We start from the raw sequence: 21,764 nt of genomic DNA on the forward strand, positions 1-21,764 counted from the left end.
GTGAAACATATTTATTAAGAGCATTATTTCTTCAATATATGAAAGCTTATTATTGTCACCCATGTGCTTAAATCAGTATACGGAATTCTACGTTAGAAGGAGCATCCCCATTTCATAACTGAACCCCCACCATGTTACACTATGGGTATAACCAACTTTTTGTTTAGTTTTTTCCCTGTAGAATGTTTATCGTAACTAGAACCATAATTCGTCACTAAAAATTACTGGCTCCCAATGTTCTGTAGTCCATGAAATGTAATTGCACTCCCAAATTTTTAGTAGAAATCCGGGTGTCAAACGAACCTATATCCATTAACCATCTTCTCACAGTTCTTGAACTAATTTCCTCCAGGTTGGATTTAATTTTAGTTTACGGTAAGATTGCATTATTTTTTCAAGTTTTTCAAACTCAAAAATATTTTTTTATAGCTACCACTTGACAAGTTTCTCTAAATTTTTTAATATTCAAGAAATAAACTAAGTAAAACATATGAATTGACAATAGAAAACAATTTTGTTTTCTATTAAAAGTCGGTTCCAATTATTCAAATCTGATGGCATTTGATGGGTGAGAAGACCAACTAATGTAAGGTATATTCCCAAGTAAACTAGACCTACTGTGAAGTGTGGTGTATGAGGTGATAAGGTTTAGGGATTTGTTTCTGGGTTTGGTGTGGGTTACTGGATAATGGTTCGTTTCGTTTACCGTGACATTCTGGAGAATCATATGCTTCGATTTGCTGAAGATAATTTGAGTTCCAGCACACTAACGATCCGAAACACACATCTTCTCAAAGAGTACGTATCATGTCTTGGCCAGCACAAAATTCAGACCTCAATCCGATTGAAAACTTTATGATTAAATTGATCGGAAAATCAAATCAAATTTGAATGAACTTTACGAAGAAATTTAAAGTCAGTGGAAAAAATATTGAACGATTATATTGAAAATCTAATGAAATCAATGAAAAAAAGGTAATTAGAAGTTATTACAGATAATTAATAAGCTACTACATACTAAATAAAGGAAAACTAAATGTTCTTTGTATGTTGTTGTTTTACTTTTGACAATTGATTCTTTTTTTAAATAATAAATAGCTAACAAAACCAGACAATTATATTATTGTATTGTATTGTTATTATCAAGCATACTTTATAACTAACAATAATATGAATGAAATAAAAATTTCTAAAGTTCTTATATACAATCAGAGACAGCATGAACAACATGGACAGTATATCTCCCACTATGGAACAGATTTCTATTGTCTCTGTCTAATAATACTAATTGTAATACTAATAGTACAGCTCATATTTCTATTTAATTTATTTAATTTGCTATAATTATAGCTATTACTGTTTATAGAAATTAAGACTTTACAAATCTTATTGCTTTCATAATAATAATACATAAATTTTAAATAGTAGTAAAACAAGTAGTAAACTATCGGCGTCAGCATTGGTTGATGGGCATAAATCAATCAGGTTGTCATTGTATCAACATAAAAATTGTTGTATATACATTCCACGTAAACATATAAATCGATCCATTATATTTTATTTTGTATGATCTTATTACATTCTATTTTGTGTTCCATTTTCTGATTGTAATTTCGTCAATTATATTGACCTAACCTAACCTATTCTTTCGTTAGATTTTAATATTTTGTTCTTAAATATAATGAAACAATTATATATAATTATAACAATTGTATGTTAAGTATTGATAAATACAGAATAGAAATAATAATTTAACATGCAACTAAATGCACTTTGTTACTGTATGAATACAAAAGCAGTTGTAAATACATCCCGTATAAATAAATGAAACGTTTGGCATTTATATGGGACATACTAACATCTATCTCACTTCATTAAACGATGTAATTTAATATAGACTTATGAATGACCCGGTCAGTAATTTTCTCATTGCAATTCATGAGAATTGCTTAGATAGTTTAAGGAATACAATTACTTAAATTCATCTGATATTGGTTATTGACATTTTACAAATTTAATATTAAATAGCTGAAGTATTAAATTAATCAGTGTCATGCACTCTATGCTTGTTTCCATTGTTCAACAATGATTGCTTCAAGAAAAAATATTATGTAGACTGTAATTTATTAATTTATTTTTTATGAAGCACCCCCGCTTGTGAATATCAAAAGGGATTATTAATGAGTCATTAATAAAGACGTCGCCGGTTAATAAAAAAAACCCGTGCTGTAGATTTAGTAAGAACTTTTACTATATGGCTTCTAATTAACGCTACACAATATCACTGATATTCGTACTCATTCAACAATTTTAATTTAAATGTGGATTAATCCAAAGTGATTTTCTTATTCAGTGGTACAAATAATTGTATAATTATATTTCATAAGGTTTAGATTGGTAATTTTTAATCAAATAAACATGTTTTTTTAATAATAATATTTTGTACCATTAAAAAATAAAACATTTCGAAATTAAAAATCAATTTTATGAAAGCTCAATCCCCTGAAAGTTATTCCAAACACGTTGCAAAAATAATCAACTTATTCTACTGCATAAAATTAATTCAAATAGAAGTCACGTTCCATTTTTGAACCTGATTTTATTTACACAAAATTAGATATCGATAATTTAATAAATAATAATAGTAATAATAATAATAATAATGATAAAAAATGTATATGTCGTATCTTAAGTGGGAATGTTTGATAAATAATGTTTTATACTTATGTCCAGGGAATGTTCGAACAAAGCAAACAAATGGTTTTTACTAAAAATTATAGGATATCAGAGAAATGTCAATATTACTTGGAGCACACACAAAATAAATTACATTTTGAAAAATGATTAATGTTTGATGCTGGTGTTATGTTTTTAGATTTATTTAAAGTAACCAATATAAATCATGCATCTGATATGTAGGTTTTACCCTGTTACTATTAATAAAATATTTAATTGACACAATCCATAATACAATCTAACTACAAATGGTTGAATATTTAAATTTATAATTAATTGTGGAAGTATTTTAATTTTTATGGTCTGTTTATTTTATATAATTTAATGGGACGTATTTATAATGTTAAAATTTTAATAATAAATAATTTTTTTTACATAAAAATGTTATTATTAATATAATCTTGTATGAAATTTAAATAAAACTTTAATGTAACAACATAATTTTATTACAGCCAATATTAAACATGACAAATTTACCTATGTCAAGTGATTTTAATTGTATGTTTGTCAACCAAACTATGGAAATCCATTTAATTATTGCTAAAATAACAACTACAAAGTGAAATTATTAGTTGGTAACATAACTTCCAATAACACTAATTAAAACCTAAAACTAAAGACGTTCAAGAGGGAGTTGAGTTTCTATGTAAAATAACTTAACTATTAATGAATTTAACTAGCAATCAAATTTCAAATTGTTTTTATCTGTATCAAATCATAATATCAATTATTCTTTTTTACTTTATTTTTTCAACTGAACAACAAAAAGGTTACAATCAATAGTATAATTTGAAGTTTGTAAAGTATCAAAAGAGTGTTTCGTTTCAAATTAACATATGAAAATATGTTTTGTTGCAACTGAAATATAAATTAACCAATTTGTATTACATTTAAAACAAATAACTTTGTTTTTAAATTTCCAAGAAAATTAACTATTATTCAAATAGGAATAGACTGGTAAAATTTGTTTGTACATCCTTTGATAAATTAAGAAAAATTCTAAATCAAATATAAATAGTAAATAAAAGTTTCCAAATTTAAAGTAATTTTCTATAATAAATAAATATTCTATAATTTATTAAATTTTTTCTTTTAATTTTCTTCACATTTTAAATAAATATTAAATATTTTAAATTATATGAACAATTATAAAAAATATAACTTACTTGAATTACACCGTCGAATAAAGCTTTTTCGACACCTTAATACACTGCTAATTAAGAAAGCACTGATTATCCTCAAGAAAGTTTCCAGTATCCCGTGAACGAAACATGCAACAGTTTGTTCCCGTGTTATCGGCGTGTTTAGCTGGACGCGTTGAACGTTTCGTGAAAGCGGCTCGGATGAAGAAGAGCATCGGACGACTGACGGAGCTTGTGCATTTCGGAGCGGCCGTGCTTAAGGGTGAATGAATGGGGAGAGCGCATGAACGACAAGGAGTTGTCCTCTGGCTGACATTCTTCAGGGGTTGCGTTCGCGGAACGTTCCGATGCGGTCCGCAGATTGTGTGGGTGAATTTCAGGACTTGAAAGAACTGATGGATTTCAATTATCATTTTGGAAGGTTTTATTAAAATTTTGAATGATTGATTGATTAATTGCGTAAAATCAATTCTTTTTCTTACTTTTTTAATTTACTTCTTTTTCCATTAAAAGTTATTAATTGGGTTCATTATTAAGATTAAAATGCAAAAATTAATTTTAAAAACTTTTGGATATATTAATGTTAGTGTAATGTTTTTTATGTGTTGTTAGTTTTTAATAAGGTATACAAAGTAATCAATCTAACTGAGTTATTATAGATTTATGAAAAACTAATAGAGATATTAATCTGAAGTTTATGGGTATCCTTTTCATTTATCGCATTTCCATATTTATCATTTCTTCAACATGTGGAAGCAAATTGTCGCCTCATTTCCATTTCCTTCAGATTGGGTTTAATTTCAATTGATGATATAATTGGATTGTTTTTTGACATTCAATTTGCTATGCCTCTTGGCTAGTTTCTCCAATTTTTTTTAATAATAATAGTACAGTTAATATTTTTAATATAAACACAGTCAATGTGTACAGGGAGCACTTAAATATTTTTAAATGATTCCAATAAAACAAAATAACTGATGTAAAAATATAATGAATCAATAAATTACTAATTAAATAAAAAATATATTGTAAAATGATGTCACAACCTCTTCAAAAATTAGAATAATAAAACCAAATATCCAAATATTTATTATTATGTTATTTATAATAATAATTATGCCATATTTATTATAAATATAATAATATTATCCTACTTCCTGCCTGAATGTCTTTCTTTTATGTCATTATATTCATTGTAGTCTCCATCTGCTTGTAACACTCACCCGTGTGTCTATTTGACATGTTGTGATGATCTGCCTTAGATCATCCCAATTACTTAGTTAGTGCCTTTCTATAATAATAAAAATATTTTTAAAAAATTTAATTTTAATACTAAATTGCATCGTTTAACGGGTATCCAGAAATACGATAAATAGTAAAAAAACATTAAACATTCATTAAAATGTGTAATACAGTGTGTTCATTTATATTTAGTTATGTTATTTTATAATTTATAAGTTAAATTATTTTTTAATTCACTGTAAATTCAAGTTAATAATATTTATGGTCACTACTGTATAACCAAAATTTCACATAATGTACCTAGATGTCTAATTTAGTAATCTATGAATCCAATATAAATAAATTTTTAATATTTATCATCATGAGATTTAAATATTCATTAAAATTTTTAATAAACTGTATTTTATGTACAGATTAAAATATTAAGCAACTGAAAATACACTTCAGTATTTCAGTGGATACCGTTTTAGAGGCATTCATAAACAATAGTATTTTCGCGCTTCCTTTCTGCCTTATCTCGCTATTGCCATTTAATATTTGATGACTCTATTTACAAAAATCAATTTCCAGTAATAAAATAAAAGAATAATTGTACCACTGACAACTGCACTTTATAATTAATCTTCATCATTTCCGTTTTATTTCAACCTATTTGTTTTTTAAATAGGATTAATGGACCCTTTAAATTGATTCATTTTAGAGTCGCGTAAGAAAATTTCAATAAAAAATGGGTTCTTTTGTTGGAAAATTGTTTACGCACCAGAAAGTGTGTTTATTTTTTCTGAACGACTCGTTTAAGTTTGCCTTTACGGAAAATTGAATAAGAGCTTCAAATGGTGAAGGGGTAAGGGTACGTTTGCTGATTTGTGCGAGGGACAATTCGAACAACCACCATCTAATGGCTTTAAGAATCATGATGTTGATTGTTAATTTCAGATGTGCGTGCCGTTGTTTCAAGCCATTTACTACATTTTAATTTGGATCTTTGATTTTCTGATTGCGTGATAATTCAACTGAATTGATATATCTTAATTTCAAGTACTTTAATTTATTAGAAGCTCAACGTGAATAATTCGGATTAATCGATCCAATTAAATTTTATGGGTTCGTCACTCTTTTAAAAAAATTATTATATTAAACACACTTAAGGACAAGTATTCAACTTAATGATTTATTTTTAATTAATGTTGAACAGTTTCTTCCCACATATAAAATCAAAAAACACCATTTTTTTAAAATCGAGTAATTCCGCCTCTACTTTCTACTACAGATTGTACCCTACGTACTTCTTATCTGATCATCCAGATTAGTTTCCTCAAAAGCGTTCCATAATTCTGGAAGATGTATGAGCACGGGGCTGGTGAGGAATTAATGATTCAGTTCAGGCGACAAAGCTAATAAGGGCAGACGCTCAATTTGGGTATTGCCTGTATGGCCTAGTGTTGTCTAAATTTCTAAAATTTGGTACTAAATTCCATAAATAATTGTTATCGATATCTGTTGCATGAATTTCACAGGTCGCAGATGTAGAGTCTAGTATGCCAGAACTTAACAAATAACGTGGATTTATTCTTTGACATGAAGGTCTCCTTCTCTCTCATTCCAAATTGCACATTAAAAACCAATGAAATCAAGGCTCTGTTTTTATGTCACTGAGCATATTTTTCTGAATTTTCTTTTTAACAAATTTTTTGTTTCAGCATATATGTTCAATTTTTATGTACCCGCACGAAAGCATTCATTTAAAGATGTCACCACGCGTTAAACAAATTAATTAAAATCGAGTGTAAACCGTTAAAAGGGAGAGCAGATATGCTGGTACTTTTTTCAATGCAATATATAAGGTTTTTATCACTGTTTGTATCATTAAAGGTTTCACTTACAAATTAACGCACTTTAATTTGAAATTTGAACTTTTATACATACAACATGTTGTCAGATCAAATTCTTGTGCCGTGACAGCTAATAGATCGAAACAAATGTTTAAAAAGTAATTTGAGATTTCTGAAGTTTAACGTAATAATTATAAGTTTTAGTGCAGTTGAAAATTCGAATTATATAACTTTCAATCTAGGAAATATAGAGTGGTACAGAATTTGTATAGTAAACTTTAATATAGTTTAGTTCATATTTCCTTATTTATTGTTTCCCTTACAAATATTGGGTATAATATATAAAAATTTTAAAGTTTAATTTCCATATATATCAATTGTATGAATCAATTAAAATTATCCATAATGGTTTAATTAATTGCCAATCGTAGCCTAAATTTTTTATAAGAGAAGTTTTAATAAATCATGCTTGAAAACATGACAAAAAAATTAAATACGTCCCGAGGTAAAATTTAATGGTGCGTCAACAACGCCCTTAAAAGACATAAAGTGACAGTTCTGATTCGGCGGAGATTAATTAATTAAATCTTTTCGGCTTGAAAATGTATAAAGGGTAACAAGATTTATCTGTTGTTGAGTACATTAATTAACAGAAATATCAATAATTTGATTTTAATTTTATTTGATTACGTACATTTATAATTTTATACAGGTATGGCAAAAACATTATTAAAACACAGCTTGTATAAAGGATCACATTTATTTCAATACAAATTTAAATACTAGTATATACAGTTTTATTGCACTTAAAATACTAATGAAACAATATTATAAATTAAAATACAAATGTTAAAATATGTTATAGGTACATGATGAAAGTAAGTATTATGTACAATTACTTGAACAAACCAAATCTACCTTAAAAACATAATATTATTGCTATTATTTTTGGTAGTTTTCGACAAATAATTGACTTTGGTTATTGTTCTTTCTTAACAACCACTGGGAGTGAGCGTTTTCATTAAATCATATTAAACTAAATTACGCAAAACAATTTAGAGTCACATGTCTTGACTATACATCTCATATCACTAGACTCATTCCTTAAGGATAACAATAAAATAAATAATTACTTAAAACATTTTATACAGTCCTATAAAGTAATTTTCACAATTTCTCTCCGCTCAGACTCATCATGTTGTAGTAGGAATGATCCGGAAACCTTTCCAGTTCGATGTAGTCTGTCTCGGTGACGAGCAGTTTCTCAAGGAGTTCAATGCATTCCGGAAACGTGGGCCTTTGTTTTGGGTCTTTGTCCCAACAGTAATACATGATGTTGTACAACTCACGTCTGCAGTGCTCCGGTTTGTCCAAACGATATCCGTCTCGCACCTAAATAAAAATTAAGAATTAATGTGAGATTTTTGGTGTTGAATTAAAACACGTTTTAAGAAAATTTTGTGTTACAGAAGATGTTTCTAAAATAGGTTGCCAAAATTTGAGAGTACTTAGAAAACGTTCAAGGATGAAGAAAATCTAAATAATTTTTTTAAAAAATTTTATCCCAGAAAAAATACATATGATATACATAAATAATATGAAAAATTAAAATTTCTAAATTTAAATTTCAAGGGCCGTATTCTCCACAAGAGAAACTTTTGAAAAGATTTTCTTCATTATTGAAAGCGTAGATACACTTTGTATATTTTTTGTTCCTGATTTTTTAAGAATTAAGCTAAGATAAATGTGATTTATAAAATACAATTTCAACTATATTAATAACTTTTTTTAAATGTTGTGAGCAATGATTTCTTCAAAATGAAATAAAAAAGAATTGTTTAGTGAAACTATAATTATTTATGATATCAATTTTAAAGGAAAGAATGATCTTGTACTCTCATTTGAAAAATATTTTTGTTTTCTAGTTTGTGATGGGATGAGTTAATTCATTTAAGGTTTTAAATATTAAAACTCTACGTTCTTACAAAAATAAGTATTAAAGGTCAATATTTACACAACAAAAGATATTTTTAGAATCTCGTTTATTTCTAAATTAATAGATATAGTTATAATAGTAGAACAGTTTTTTTTTAAATATAATATAATACGAATAATCCAAATATAATTCAATGTACAATACTTCATTGAGTAGAACTTTTCGTATTGATCATGTAATTGACATTTACATTAATTAAATTTTTAAGCGATAATTACTTCCACTCAAAATAGAACTAGAATTGTTCTATCCTAGTTTACTGAATAACATCATTCCACTATTTATGACTAGTAAATAAAATTTATATTTGGAATTCCAGTCAAAACACACCCAATTTTGAAAAATATATTTTAATCATCTTCGCAAAATCTTGCATTATATTGTCTTGTATAATGACAAAGTTATCACTGCATTTTTAAAAATTAATGCTCATAGTTCTACCTTAAATTAATTAAACGTCCATTGTCTGAAGTAATTTCCTCACAAAAAACACATTATGAAGATTATTTTTAATTAATCCGTACAAAACCCACAGCATTAATTAAAGCATGTAGACCGTGAGACAAAATGCGGACAACTCGGCTTCCGCCAGAAAAAAATACAATTCTAAAATAAATTCTATCACGTCTCTAAGACTGGGTTTCGTTTTATTTTTCATTCTTTTTTTTATTATTTGTTGCGGTGTAAATAAATACGGGAGTGGAAGGCGCAAATTTCGTCGGTCCATTTACATAAATAACGTATCGATAAATATAGTAAAACGTCTGCTACGCTTTTTATCTGTTTGATGGGAACACTGGGTAAGGATATATTTATGTCAGTAGATTGCGGTCACACGATATGCCAGTGTAACGTAATCGCTTTAAATACTTGTTTATCCAGAGGACACTTTTGGCACGTGTAGGACGACATTTCAACGCGTCCTTAGACTTATCGAATATCGAATTTCTATAATTGTGGATCTATGAAAGTTTAGTATTTTATTTCACAACTTCTAGCGAACAAACGTAAACAAAGTCTCTTTGTTGTGTTACGAAAAGCTGTTGGAGAAAACGTTTACCTTTCGCATCACTTCTTGCGCCGACAATCCTGGATACGGAGTGCTGCCTAAGGTCACAATTTCCCATATGAGGACGCCGAAACTCCAGACGTCCGATTTTACGGAAAATATGTTATCGTACAAGGATTCAGGCGCCATCCATCGTATGGGCAGTCGACCCTCGCTCTTCCTTTCGTATACGTGCGCCTCGCAAACATCACGGGCAAATCCAAAGTCTGCCACTTTGCACACATGGTCTTCCGTGATTAATATGTTGCGCGCCGCGAGATCCCTATGGATTATCTGGAATTAATAGTCACACATTAATTTTAATTACTTGGATATTAATAATATACGTTATTATAGGATTTTTTTAAAATGTTAAATATTAGATATAACTCTTTTATTTAACGTGAATTATTAAAAAAATATTAATTTACTATTGTTGGTTTATAAAATCTACTGTTTTCTTATTTTATAAAATGTTACATATATTTTTCTGATTTGTGCTGAACATAAATATACTCCTGGACAAAAGTTTGGAAATCCTAGGATGGAATTGTTTAAAATAGCAAACAGTAACAGAGCTACCGAAAAGACTTCAAATAAAATGGCAAAAAATACTTGTAGAATTTACCAGGAAATACTAGCTGATGGTTATGTAACAAAATATTAATGCTTTTACTTATTTTTGGTTTATTATTCGAAAATTAAATTGTTTAATAAAGTTTCCAAACAAGCTCAAATAAAAAAGTTTAATTTTGTATAAAATTTTATTTTACTTTATAATATCTATAATATAAAAGTAAATACAATGATTAGAAAGATTTTTATTAGTCCATTACACAGGAGATAGAACAGTAATTTTATTAGAATAGAGTAATAAAATATTGAATTTTAAGGCTTCCAAACTTTTGTCCAGAAGTGTATATGCAACATAAATTTTGAAAGAAATTTTTAATGATTAAATCTGTGCTTTTGATTTAACATAACACTTTGTATAATACCCATTTTGGTTTATAATTTTCGCATTTCTCCATGGCAGAGCATTTCCGAACGTACGAGTCTATAGGGTTGATGTCTGGAGATTGGATCGGAAAAGACAAAACATCGATGCTTTGATTTTTTAACCAATCCACTCTCCATCTTCTAATAGTCCTTGAACTAATTTCATCATCTCATTTCGTCCAGGTAGGATTTAATTTCGTTTGACGATAAGATTGGATTGATTGGACAATTTTTTTCCGTAATTACCACTTGGGCAGTTTTTCTAATTTTTTAAAAATATGAAAAATGATTATTTAACCCTAAACTGTTAACCATTTCTTCTTGTTTCTCCCGGTCTTAGTAACTCCGAATTTTTTACAGTTTCACTTCTACCAATAATTATAATAAGCAAAATATCACTAGTAAATATTCGATTTATGTTCACATAGAGCAATGAGAAACCATAAAGTAAAAAGTTCTTATAATTTTGTCAATTGAAAAAAAAGGTAAATTTTTAAAGAATAATTAAATTAATCAGTTGCATAGGAGACCCAACAAAATGAGAATTATAGGTATTGGCGAACCTATTTTGATGTTCGTGACAGAAAGTCATAAAAATTCTTTTTTAAATAGGTAAGGTGCCACAATAAAATTTCATTCGAAATGTTAGCTTGGTGAAACTATACGTAAGTGTAATTAAATAAACAAATAAAAGCAATTCTTCTTTAAACAATATTTTATTTATCAATAATAAATTAAGTGTAGATTAATAATTTTTAATTCATTTCTATTAAAAAAGATAACTTTGTGCGTGCCATCAAAATTTTAAAACGTGCTATACTAATGTCCACTACTGTATGTATGATATACAACTTTTTATTGTGAAATTTAATCACTATTATATAAAATACATTCATCAAGAATATAATATTAGGTTTTGAAAAGATTATTTAATTTTTTGGTTTGTTTTATTTGAATAAATTATATTATATTGTTACATTTTTGTATCAAACAGTACATATTATTGGAAATGTATGGTTTTAATTTTAAAATTATAAATTTTAAATAAGCTTAATGCAGCAGAAATTCCATGTTGGTGAAAAAATAATATGTTTGATTTTGATTAATAAAATAATTTACAATTTCAATAAATTTATATTTTAATTCATTAAAATAAAATATTGAAAAATAAAATAAGCAATATAATATATGTTCTATTGCCAAAGTTATGATTAAATAGTTATTGTCATATTGCACAAAGAAAAGCGAAAAAGTTACTGGGTAAAAATTGAGAAACGGTTTTATTTACATTTGGGACATATAATACGTAATAACAAACAAAACATATATCTTATAAGTTGTCATAAATATATATAAATAGAATAAATGATAAATATATAAGGGTTATAGCTAAAATTTCCTTTTCCTTAGCATAATCTTTTAATGTCTAGACGATCATTTAGTGCTGTCACAAACAATAAAAGAGCTCATTTGTCGGTTATTAGAAAAGGAAATTTTCGTGCAGTGACCTCTCGCTTCTTTCTTTTAATCCTACAGAAAAGATCCAAAATATTATTGCAAGCTCCAGATGTCTAGCATTATCTTTTTTAGGAGTTCAGGCTATTTATCATCTAAATCGAGCTAAAACTTGACAAAGTTTGTTCACTTGAGACTAACTAACTTCTATTGAAATAGAATTTTTTATGTTTTTATTAAGCACGCAATTAGTATTGTGTATTTAACTCTAATACTGATAAAAGTAAAAGTAAACTTTTACATTTTTCACAAACTTTGAAGAAAGTATACTATTTACAGAGATTTATTGGCTGTATATTGCTAACATTCATATATATGTCAAATAAGTAAACTATACGTAGCAAATCTTATTTCATTTTAAAGCAGCAGCAATTCCACTCATAAATCCATCTACACTTTTCAAATAATTCATTCTGGATCGGATTCTAATGAAAATAAACTCTTCTACTGAGAATCTGAACCCGTTAATTTTCATTTTAGCGAGAGTTACATATGTCCTCTGATGGAAATTAATGAAGCTGTTTAAATATAGTAACACACAAAATTAGAAGGACTAATGTAATTTGCTTGCTCTACAATGATGCCCTGTTGTAATTGAGTATTTAAAGTATATGTATGTATATCAGTATAGTCGAGCAGCTATAGATTTATAAATAGACAATTTAGACAAAAATAGATAGCTACCAAACTGATAAAATGTTATTGTGTATTTGTAAATCTTAATAATATATATGTATATTGTTTCATCTCCCTGCTGTTGCCACATTTTTAGAAATAATGCTTCTCCTTTACGGATAAAAAAAATCAGATATTTTTAATAATAATGTAAGAAAATATTTTCAATATACTCACTCCATTGGATGAAAGGAATTCCATTCCCTTGGCGATTTGGTATACGAAGGAAGTCAGATCACGGGACGTTAAGGACTTGCTGTGGCCGTGCATGTTGTTGTAGTGACGTTCAGCACGTGAACTTCTCAAGTAACTTTGTAGTTTGCCTCTGCTAACGTACTCCATGATCAGGAATATCGGTTCCTTTTCGGTGCAACACGCCAAAAGACGCACCACGTTTGTATGAGGCTCTAACATTTTCATAACCTGATAAAATCAAACCATTTTTAAATTAGTATAAAGTTATTAAATTTTATTAATTAACTTATACAGGAGATAAACAATTCAATTTTAGGATTTCCCAACTTTTGTGTGTTTATGTATAATAAAATGAATAAATAGTAATAAATTAATAGATAACTTACAAAACAATTATAAAATAGGAAAGCTCTAATAAGCATTAAATATGGCACAAACTTTCGTTGTTGTAATTAATATGAAAAAATTTAATTGTTAAAACAAACATTTAATTCCATTTTAAATTGGATCAAGTATATTTTATTTAATGTAGTTGAAATTTGCTAATATAAATTAATTATACTGCTATCATATATTGTAATCAAATTTAATTAATAATTATTGAAATTTTCAATATTTGAACCATTGATATCAATAAAATGTAATTGGAAAGTCAAATACATTGGAAAATATTTTGATTTACTTTATAATATATATTCAGTGTTTACCTGTAGTTCAGAGAGTAAATCTGATCGTTCCTTTTCATTGGCATTTTCTTTTAAGGTTTTCACTGCGACAATTGAAACCCCGGAATCTTTTCCTGAAAACATATTAATCAGTATTCGTAAAACGTGTTACACAATTGTGTTATGAAATGAAGCACTTGTTTTAATAATCTTCTATTTATAATAAAAATTGTTCAATCCTAACGAGCTCGTACGTCAACAGCAGCTTCATATATAAAGCTGCTTTTAATTAATTTTTCAATGTTATTATGTAAAAAAATGTTTTTTAATTAACCCATTTACGTAATCATTCGTTATGAAGTATAATTATTTTATTTAGTTAATTGCTGTAGAGATTTATGTAGTTTGTCTCTTCTCTTTCATTCACATAACTAAATTTAAGATGTTTTTGGAATATTAAATATTCTAAACATTAATAATTTTTGTATATTTAAAATTACATGATAAATCAAATTCATTACCAGTATATATCTCGTGTAATTTAATATAAAAAAATTAATTTGCTGCACAGTGATCTAGAAAACAAATAATTATTTCATTCACGTCTTGTCGTAAACTTTATCTTAGTATTGTTCTTGTTGGTTCTTTGGCAGTAATGTAGACGGAGTGGATATAGGAAACTATTTAGCTCACCCTCCAGATCCAGTGCTTCACACTTCCAAACTTGTCCGAATGCGCCTTCGCCCAATATATTGAAGAACTTCAACCGGTGCCTTGGAAATTCCCATCGGTCTGGACTTTTGACACCCGACGATATTTGACTGATTAACTGGAAAATATTTGTTATTTATATGACGCAATATTCTTACAATAATGTTAGAGAAGTTGAGAAATTATTTGATTTATTCACACAACCTTATAAATTCATAAAATGTGGTTTTGTAACTACGTCACATATTAATAAAAACCTCTGAAGGTTATGAAAAATATTTTAAGCAGGTTCTTAGAAAGTACCAAATTATCAGGAGATGAGATTTTATAAATATTTACCTGTGGATGATTTAATTCGGTGGCCCACGGTTCGTACCGATTACTAAAAGCCCTCGGCCTCCATTGTTGCAGGGCCAAAGTCGGATCCTCCTGCAGCACAATGCCGCCCGACGATTCCTTCCGCTGGAACATTAAATTCCGTAATAATTAAACCACCCACTGCATACCTTAAATTAATTCATTCCTGCGATAATAACAGGCAGTACAATCGGAAACATCTGTTCTTAGGCCACAAAGAATTTTATTCCAACCGTTTTTATTATAAAATATCCGACGCGTAGTGAAATCTGCTGTAAGATTTATTTCGGAAAAAGGTAAAAGCATAAAAGACCGACCAGGTAGTTTTATTCTACCGAAGTAAACTTGAAGTGTATAAAAAGGATTTCCCCAATCTACCGATTGAATAGCGTCTGATATACTAAAGCTTCCATGCTGTCTTGATGTTGCAACCATAAAGTAGATAAACATATTTCTTATGCAGTCGTAAATGTAAAACCAGTATATTAACGAAAAAACATGCACAAATAATTTTCCAAGATAAATCGTGTAAAATGGAATGGAAGTCAAATTATTTGATAATAATTGTACATATTTAGTATTATTGATTAATAATTTTACATGCAAATTTTGTTCATATTAACGAATTTATATTAACACGGGCAATAAATGTTAATTAATGGTCCCAATTCATTAATATTATCACTGAAAATAATTTAATATTAAAGATTTACATTCAAATTTACCAATGGGCTGAATGGTTGTAATTGGTTTTGTAACAATATAACAAGATATTAGAAATATCATTGGCTTATTTTATAAATATTAACATAAGATATTTACCATATCATCTTTAGAATCGTCGGATTTAAGGAGGCATATCTTTTTCCTGAACACTATGGCGAATATTCCCACGGTGAGGAACACCGCACAGACCGAAACTATAGGAACTAAAGTGGCCGTCAGTTCCGGCGGAGAAGTCACCGGTTGATCGAAGGGCAGTATTTCGTTCTTCCTTTCATCTTCTATGGGTATTTGGGTTTTGTTCCCTGGATTGATGGTTGTGAATTCAGTCTTATTCTGTTCTTCGGTTGGTTTCGACTCCACCGGTTTTAATCTAGTCAAATGAGTCGTTTTATCTTGGATTGGTTTTTCGACTTTGTCTGGAACTCTTGGAGGTGGTGGTGGTGGCTCCGGATAAGTTTTCTGTTGGAATCGCGGTCTGTTTGAGTTTGTGTTGGTGAGTGGGAAATAATTTATTGGACTTTTGTTGAAAATCGCACCGGGTGGGTTGTTGGCTATGTTTGGGGGAGGATTATTGGCGAATGATAAATCTGGGCGAGAGAAGGTGAAGGGATTGGGTGGATGGAATGCGGGAACGTTGCCATTGGAGAAGGAACTCGATGATTTTCCTATTTTTGCGTAGACTTCTATCTTAGAAGGTATGTGGCCATCCGATCCTATGACGTACAACTTTATTTCCTCGCCAGCCTAAAATTAAAAAATAAGTGAAATGACTCACAAAAGAAAGGTAACACACATTAGTTAATTAATTAATTACGAAATAAATAGTAGATAAGTATTCTTAACGTTAGTTCCACTCTGTTCTAAAATCTATAGAAAATAAGATTTATTGAACAAGAGAAAGTAATAATTCGACGCATTTCCCAGAGAAAGTGCATTAACCTACATCTGTATTATGGTAAATTTCGAATCATTTACTGATAAATCGTTTCAGATAATGTACCTAGGTTTAATAAATGATATATTTTAACTGAGAGTAATTTAAACTTCATTTTTATCCAGATAATAAAAATTGAATATTCTAATTATATTTAAAATATAATAAAGAAGTTTCCACTATTTCAATTACTCACTGAAATGAGATAAATCAGTAAAACAAAACTTAATTAAACTTCTCAAATAAATCTCATTGTCAGATATGAAAACAGATGTCGCAACCGCTCTCGGTTACTAACCCTTCCTTCCAAAGATTCGTTGAGCTTCACGACACCTGTGTGAGGATCGATCCTGAAGGGTAGTCCTGGTCTAGCCCTCTTCGGATCCCTGTACGCAATCAGTTCCAGACTGTAGACGAGGGTGTCGTTGTCACTGTCGTCCGCCTGGACCTGGGCTACCTTGCTTCCAATCACCTCGTCCTCGGCCACATTCCACGTCCGGGGTTCGATCCACATTGTCGGGGGGGTGTTCTCCCCAAACTGACTGTTCACTACAATTATTAAGTACATGTTACTCAGCTGTAAATTTATTGCACATATAATTATATAACTTACTATAACTGACTTTGTGGTAGAAGAACATTAAATTATCAAAGTTGTCAAATTTAATTTGATCTAGAATTTTCTGTAAATGTATGTCCTAGTTCAATCTCAACATCTAAACGCCAGCTAATTAACTACAACTATTTAATACTGCTTTATTAACCATTCCTTTAATTTAATATTTTTGTTAAAAATCTCTAAATAAATAAAGGTGGAGACCCAAATAGATTTTTAATATTTTAATTTAAAAATTAAATAATAAAGGTAAAATACAGTTAGCTTAAAAACGTCTTCAATAATATAACATTAAAAATATTAAAAACCGTTAACTCATATTTGGCAATATTTGATTTACTCATTATGTCTTATAAAATCGCCATTGTATAAACATCACGGTTCCGAGACACTTTACATAAGAATATGGAAATTCCGTCACAGTTCCACATGAAAACGATACAGACACCGTTTCAGGATATGTTCGATCGTGACGTCAGGAATTCCAAGGCCGGATCTGCCTATGGCGAGGTATTTAATTATTATTCTGGTAAAAATGCTTTCACTGTCGTTGTTTGTGCTGAATGGATGTTCGTAATATTAAAAAAATGTCAGTTTCATTTCGAAAGTTCAGCCAATCTTTTACTTTTTTTATTGTATTTTTATGTGAGCGTGTTTTGCCTCAATGTTTATTTATTTTTGTATCGATTTGAGTTTACGTTGAGCCAAATTATTAAATTAATTTTGCACGGGAAAGTTTTATTAATATTATGCATGAGGTTGGATTTTTGAAGACGTTAAAAATAAAAACGTAATAATTATGTGTATCGCGTATTTCTTCGTATTATAAATGTCAGTAACGTACCCAAACGTAATAAAAGTAATTCAATAAAGAGCATTTACTCAGGAAAGCCCTCAGGGAAATATTTTTTGTATAAGAGATGATAGATTTGATACTATAGAGATAATGACTAACCGCACAGTGGCATAATTAAAGATAATCCTTATTAATATGCAATTTTCTGGGAAATTCGTGATGTGGATGCTAAATTCAAAGAAGAACTTAACATAGATGTTTCATCAGAAAACAAGTACTCTCATGCAAACTGGAGTTTGGCAACTCTAATTTTTCTTGAAATCAAGGGTTTTTTGGCGAGTCTTCTACCATGTGAATTATTTTGCCTTAGCCTACGTCTAATGGTACTGACAGACACATCCAAATGTGAATATTTGTTATATAAATTAAGTTATAAGGTACACTATCTGACAAAAATATGATTCCTTGATAACATCCTGTTTATGTTTATATTAAAAATATGTTTGTTGCTTTACTTTAGTAAACAGTACAGATAGAGGAGAAGATGTATTTATGTAACTAATTGCTTTCAGAAACAATATTTCAGAAAGAGAGATATTGAGATAGTAATCTCAATGACAAAAGAAGGACAATATGTAACTACCATAAATGTTCACTTATCTTTTTTCTCAATTAAAAAAATAAACTAAAACTAAAAACCTTAAAATATATCATGTATTATAAAAAATTGTTTATATTTTTTAAATAATGGTTATCTAAAATAATTTTAATGAATGTGTTTTATTGTTTTGTTATTTCATGTTTATTTATATTGAATACATAGTATCCAGAATATTGTTTGTTTTGAACTATTGTAGGGATTAAAAAAAGCGAACGAAATAAGACGCAAATCTTTACATTCGACCTGAATAAAAATCTCAGGATTTCAAAGAATTAAATTGCAAAATACTGAATGGAGTAAAGGATTGAATTAGTTTTTATTATTTATCTCGTTCACTTTATGTTACCTTCCCCATTCAACGACTAAAATATAATTCATTGAAGACTAATTGTTTTAATTTCGAGCAAGCAATATTTCATTATTATAAGCGGTGATTATAAAACTCCCTAATGAAACGCAATGTGTACCCTAAAGTGCCTCGAGATTATTAATAATCCATAACAATAAAACCGTGACTTATCATCATATAGAATTTATAACCAACATTAAGCACGTCCCCCATGAGATTATTGATATTCTAATTAACTAACATTATTGCCAGAAACAGAGTAATTTTGAACGTCATCTTATCCCAGCAGTCTTAATAGTTTCAAACTTAAGGCACGCCAGATTAGCCGGTACAAAGACAATTTCAAAACATAAAAAAATATAGCTAAATGTATTTTTCTGGTTCGTTTCCAACATTCTTGCCCACCATTTGTCCCCAGCACACAAAAAAAATACGCAGTGAGATCTTTTTGAAACCAGTCACTGAACAGATGGCAAACGGACTAACTTAGATTTTATGATTCCTCGGTTAATGGTTCTTTTTTGTGGTTTATTTTATACGCATACCCCTTTGGTGCTGGCAGTTAACCACAAGGTTTGCTTCTGTCGAATGGATCAATAACCCAGTGTGTTTGTTAATGATACGCAGTAGGTAATACACATTAATGCAAATAGGTGTTATTATGAAATTTTACTGTTATTTGAGGCTAAAGTATTTTTTTATTAGCTTCGAAACGGTTACACATAACTTCGAAACCGAAGAAATAATGTGATAATAAACTTCGTACTTTTGTACTTTGTACTCTACTTTGTACAAATTTATAAAACTTACTTAATTCCATGAAAAATATTAAATATTTCATATAAATTGATTTAAATTTAAAACAATTGTTTTGTTTAGTTAAAAAATTAATAAAACAATTAAAAATTAAATTTAAATTGATTTAACTTAATTAAATATTATTTTTATTTAACAGAAATTGATTTAAATTTATAATAACTGTTTTATTTAATTAAACTAGTAAATATAAATTCATGTAACTTAAAAATAACTATTTTATTTAATTAAAAAATTAATAAAATTATTAAAATAGTATTAAATATAAATTGATTTAAATAAAAAATACATAATATATATATATATATATATATATATATATATATATATATATATATATAATTAAAAAAATAATAAAACAATTATACGTATGTTTTTTTTCAAACTGGTCAATCTAATTTGGGTTAATATACATAGGGTTCCATTACAGGACATGGTTGAGCCATTTAATTTGTAATTATATGTAGAATTTAAAAATCCAAAAATATACATGGGTTCCATTAAAAATTAACAAAATTAAAAATTTAAAATAAATAACTTCTTTTCTCCATAAACTGTTAATGAATAAGTGCATTAATGCACTGACATTTAATGTATATTTGTTATACATATTAGTTTTTTCGTGGTGTATTCATACAGAATGTCTGTTAAGGTGTCTCAGTAGTGGTCATCGTTTTTATGGTGTTGACTGAGTCTATTGACAGGTGTTGCACTCGCGGATGTGGCATGTTGTAAGTTTGGGTGTTTCCTTTCTGTTGTCTTGGGTGAATTGGAAATATATTTGGTTTATTAATTAATTGTTTGACTTCATTACATTTTTGCCATTATTCGAGGCGTGACTATCTAATATGGTTTTTAAGGTCTCTACTTATTGTTTGTCTACATTTCATATTTTATCATTTTAAAAATAGCAACAACGACAAGAAAGTAATAAAGCACATGCAAACTCTACCTGTAATAAAACAATAATGTCCATGTTATTAAATGCAGAAAATATGCGATAAGTTCTGCAATAAAATCTACATAATTGCACAAAATAATCCTCTCACTATTTTGCATGATATACATTTTTCATGTTAAATGCTAATCAATAATAACAAATAAAAAGTTTCCTTTGTGACCCAGATCTCTGTCCACATATAAATTTATTAAAATTCAATTAACACAAAAATTGCAAATTATACGACTATTTGTTTAGAACAGAAATGGTTAAACAGTAATTTCAATATTGTTTTGGTGAAAATGGATCTCGTTTTACATACATATTTGTTTTCCTACGTTTAATCCGAATAAATGAACGAAAATGTATAGTGTTTCGGTTACGTCGAGACAAATTCGATTTAAATTTCTTAGGGTGAATGGACCAAAGTCTTGCCTTTATTCATCTACAAGTTAAATCAGTTACATCAATTTTACATGAGACATTTTATACTGTTAATTAAATCAAATCATCCAGCTTTGATAACTCGACTAAAAGCAAAATTGACTTTAATTAATTTCAGACACAAAAATAAATTTGCATTCGTCCATAAATAAATTATAAATATTTGATTCTGACACCTGATAAAGCTTTCATATCATGTGCCATTCAGTTCCATGTTACGTATTTCACGTTGAACTTTCTAATTGAATTTCACTGTTCATTCAGAAGTTTATTTGGGTCAAGCAATTATAAGTTCAATGCTTATTAGGTTCTGTTTTGAAGATTTTATAACAATTTTACCCATAGTATTAAGATTTATGTTGATTTAAT

At 28.4% G+C, this 21,764-nt stretch overlaps 1 protein-coding gene across 2 annotated transcripts in view; it reads right to left on the reverse strand.

Annotated features, from left to right (window-relative positions):
- Positions 1–7,693: 7,693 nt before the first annotated feature.
- The window catches only part of LOC109595758 (tyrosine kinase receptor Cad96Ca), a 28,093-nt gene continuing 14,022 nt past the window's right edge, over positions 7,694–21,764 (reverse strand). For both annotated transcript variants that reach the window (XM_020011180.2, XM_020011181.2), the window contains 8 exons: positions 17,072–17,322; positions 15,936–16,583; positions 15,096–15,218; positions 14,739–14,874; positions 14,088–14,179; positions 13,363–13,608; positions 10,009–10,290; positions 7,694–8,344 (listed from right to left, as the gene is read on the reverse strand). In XM_020011180.2, the coding sequence (XP_019866739.2) occupies positions 8,120–8,344; positions 10,009–10,290; positions 13,363–13,608; positions 14,088–14,179; positions 14,739–14,874; positions 15,096–15,218; positions 15,936–16,583; positions 17,072–17,322 (2,003 nt within the window). In that variant the 3' untranslated portion in view covers positions 7,694–8,119. The remainder of the gene's footprint in view (positions 8,345–10,008; positions 10,291–13,362; positions 13,609–14,087; positions 14,180–14,738; positions 14,875–15,095; positions 15,219–15,935; positions 16,584–17,071; positions 17,323–21,764) is intronic.

The sequence above is a fragment of the Aethina tumida genome, chromosome 3 (assembly GCF_024364675.1).
Source record: "Aethina tumida isolate Nest 87 chromosome 3, icAetTumi1.1, whole genome shotgun sequence".
NCBI classification, from domain to species: Eukaryota; Metazoa; Arthropoda; class Insecta; order Coleoptera; family Nitidulidae; genus Aethina; species Aethina tumida.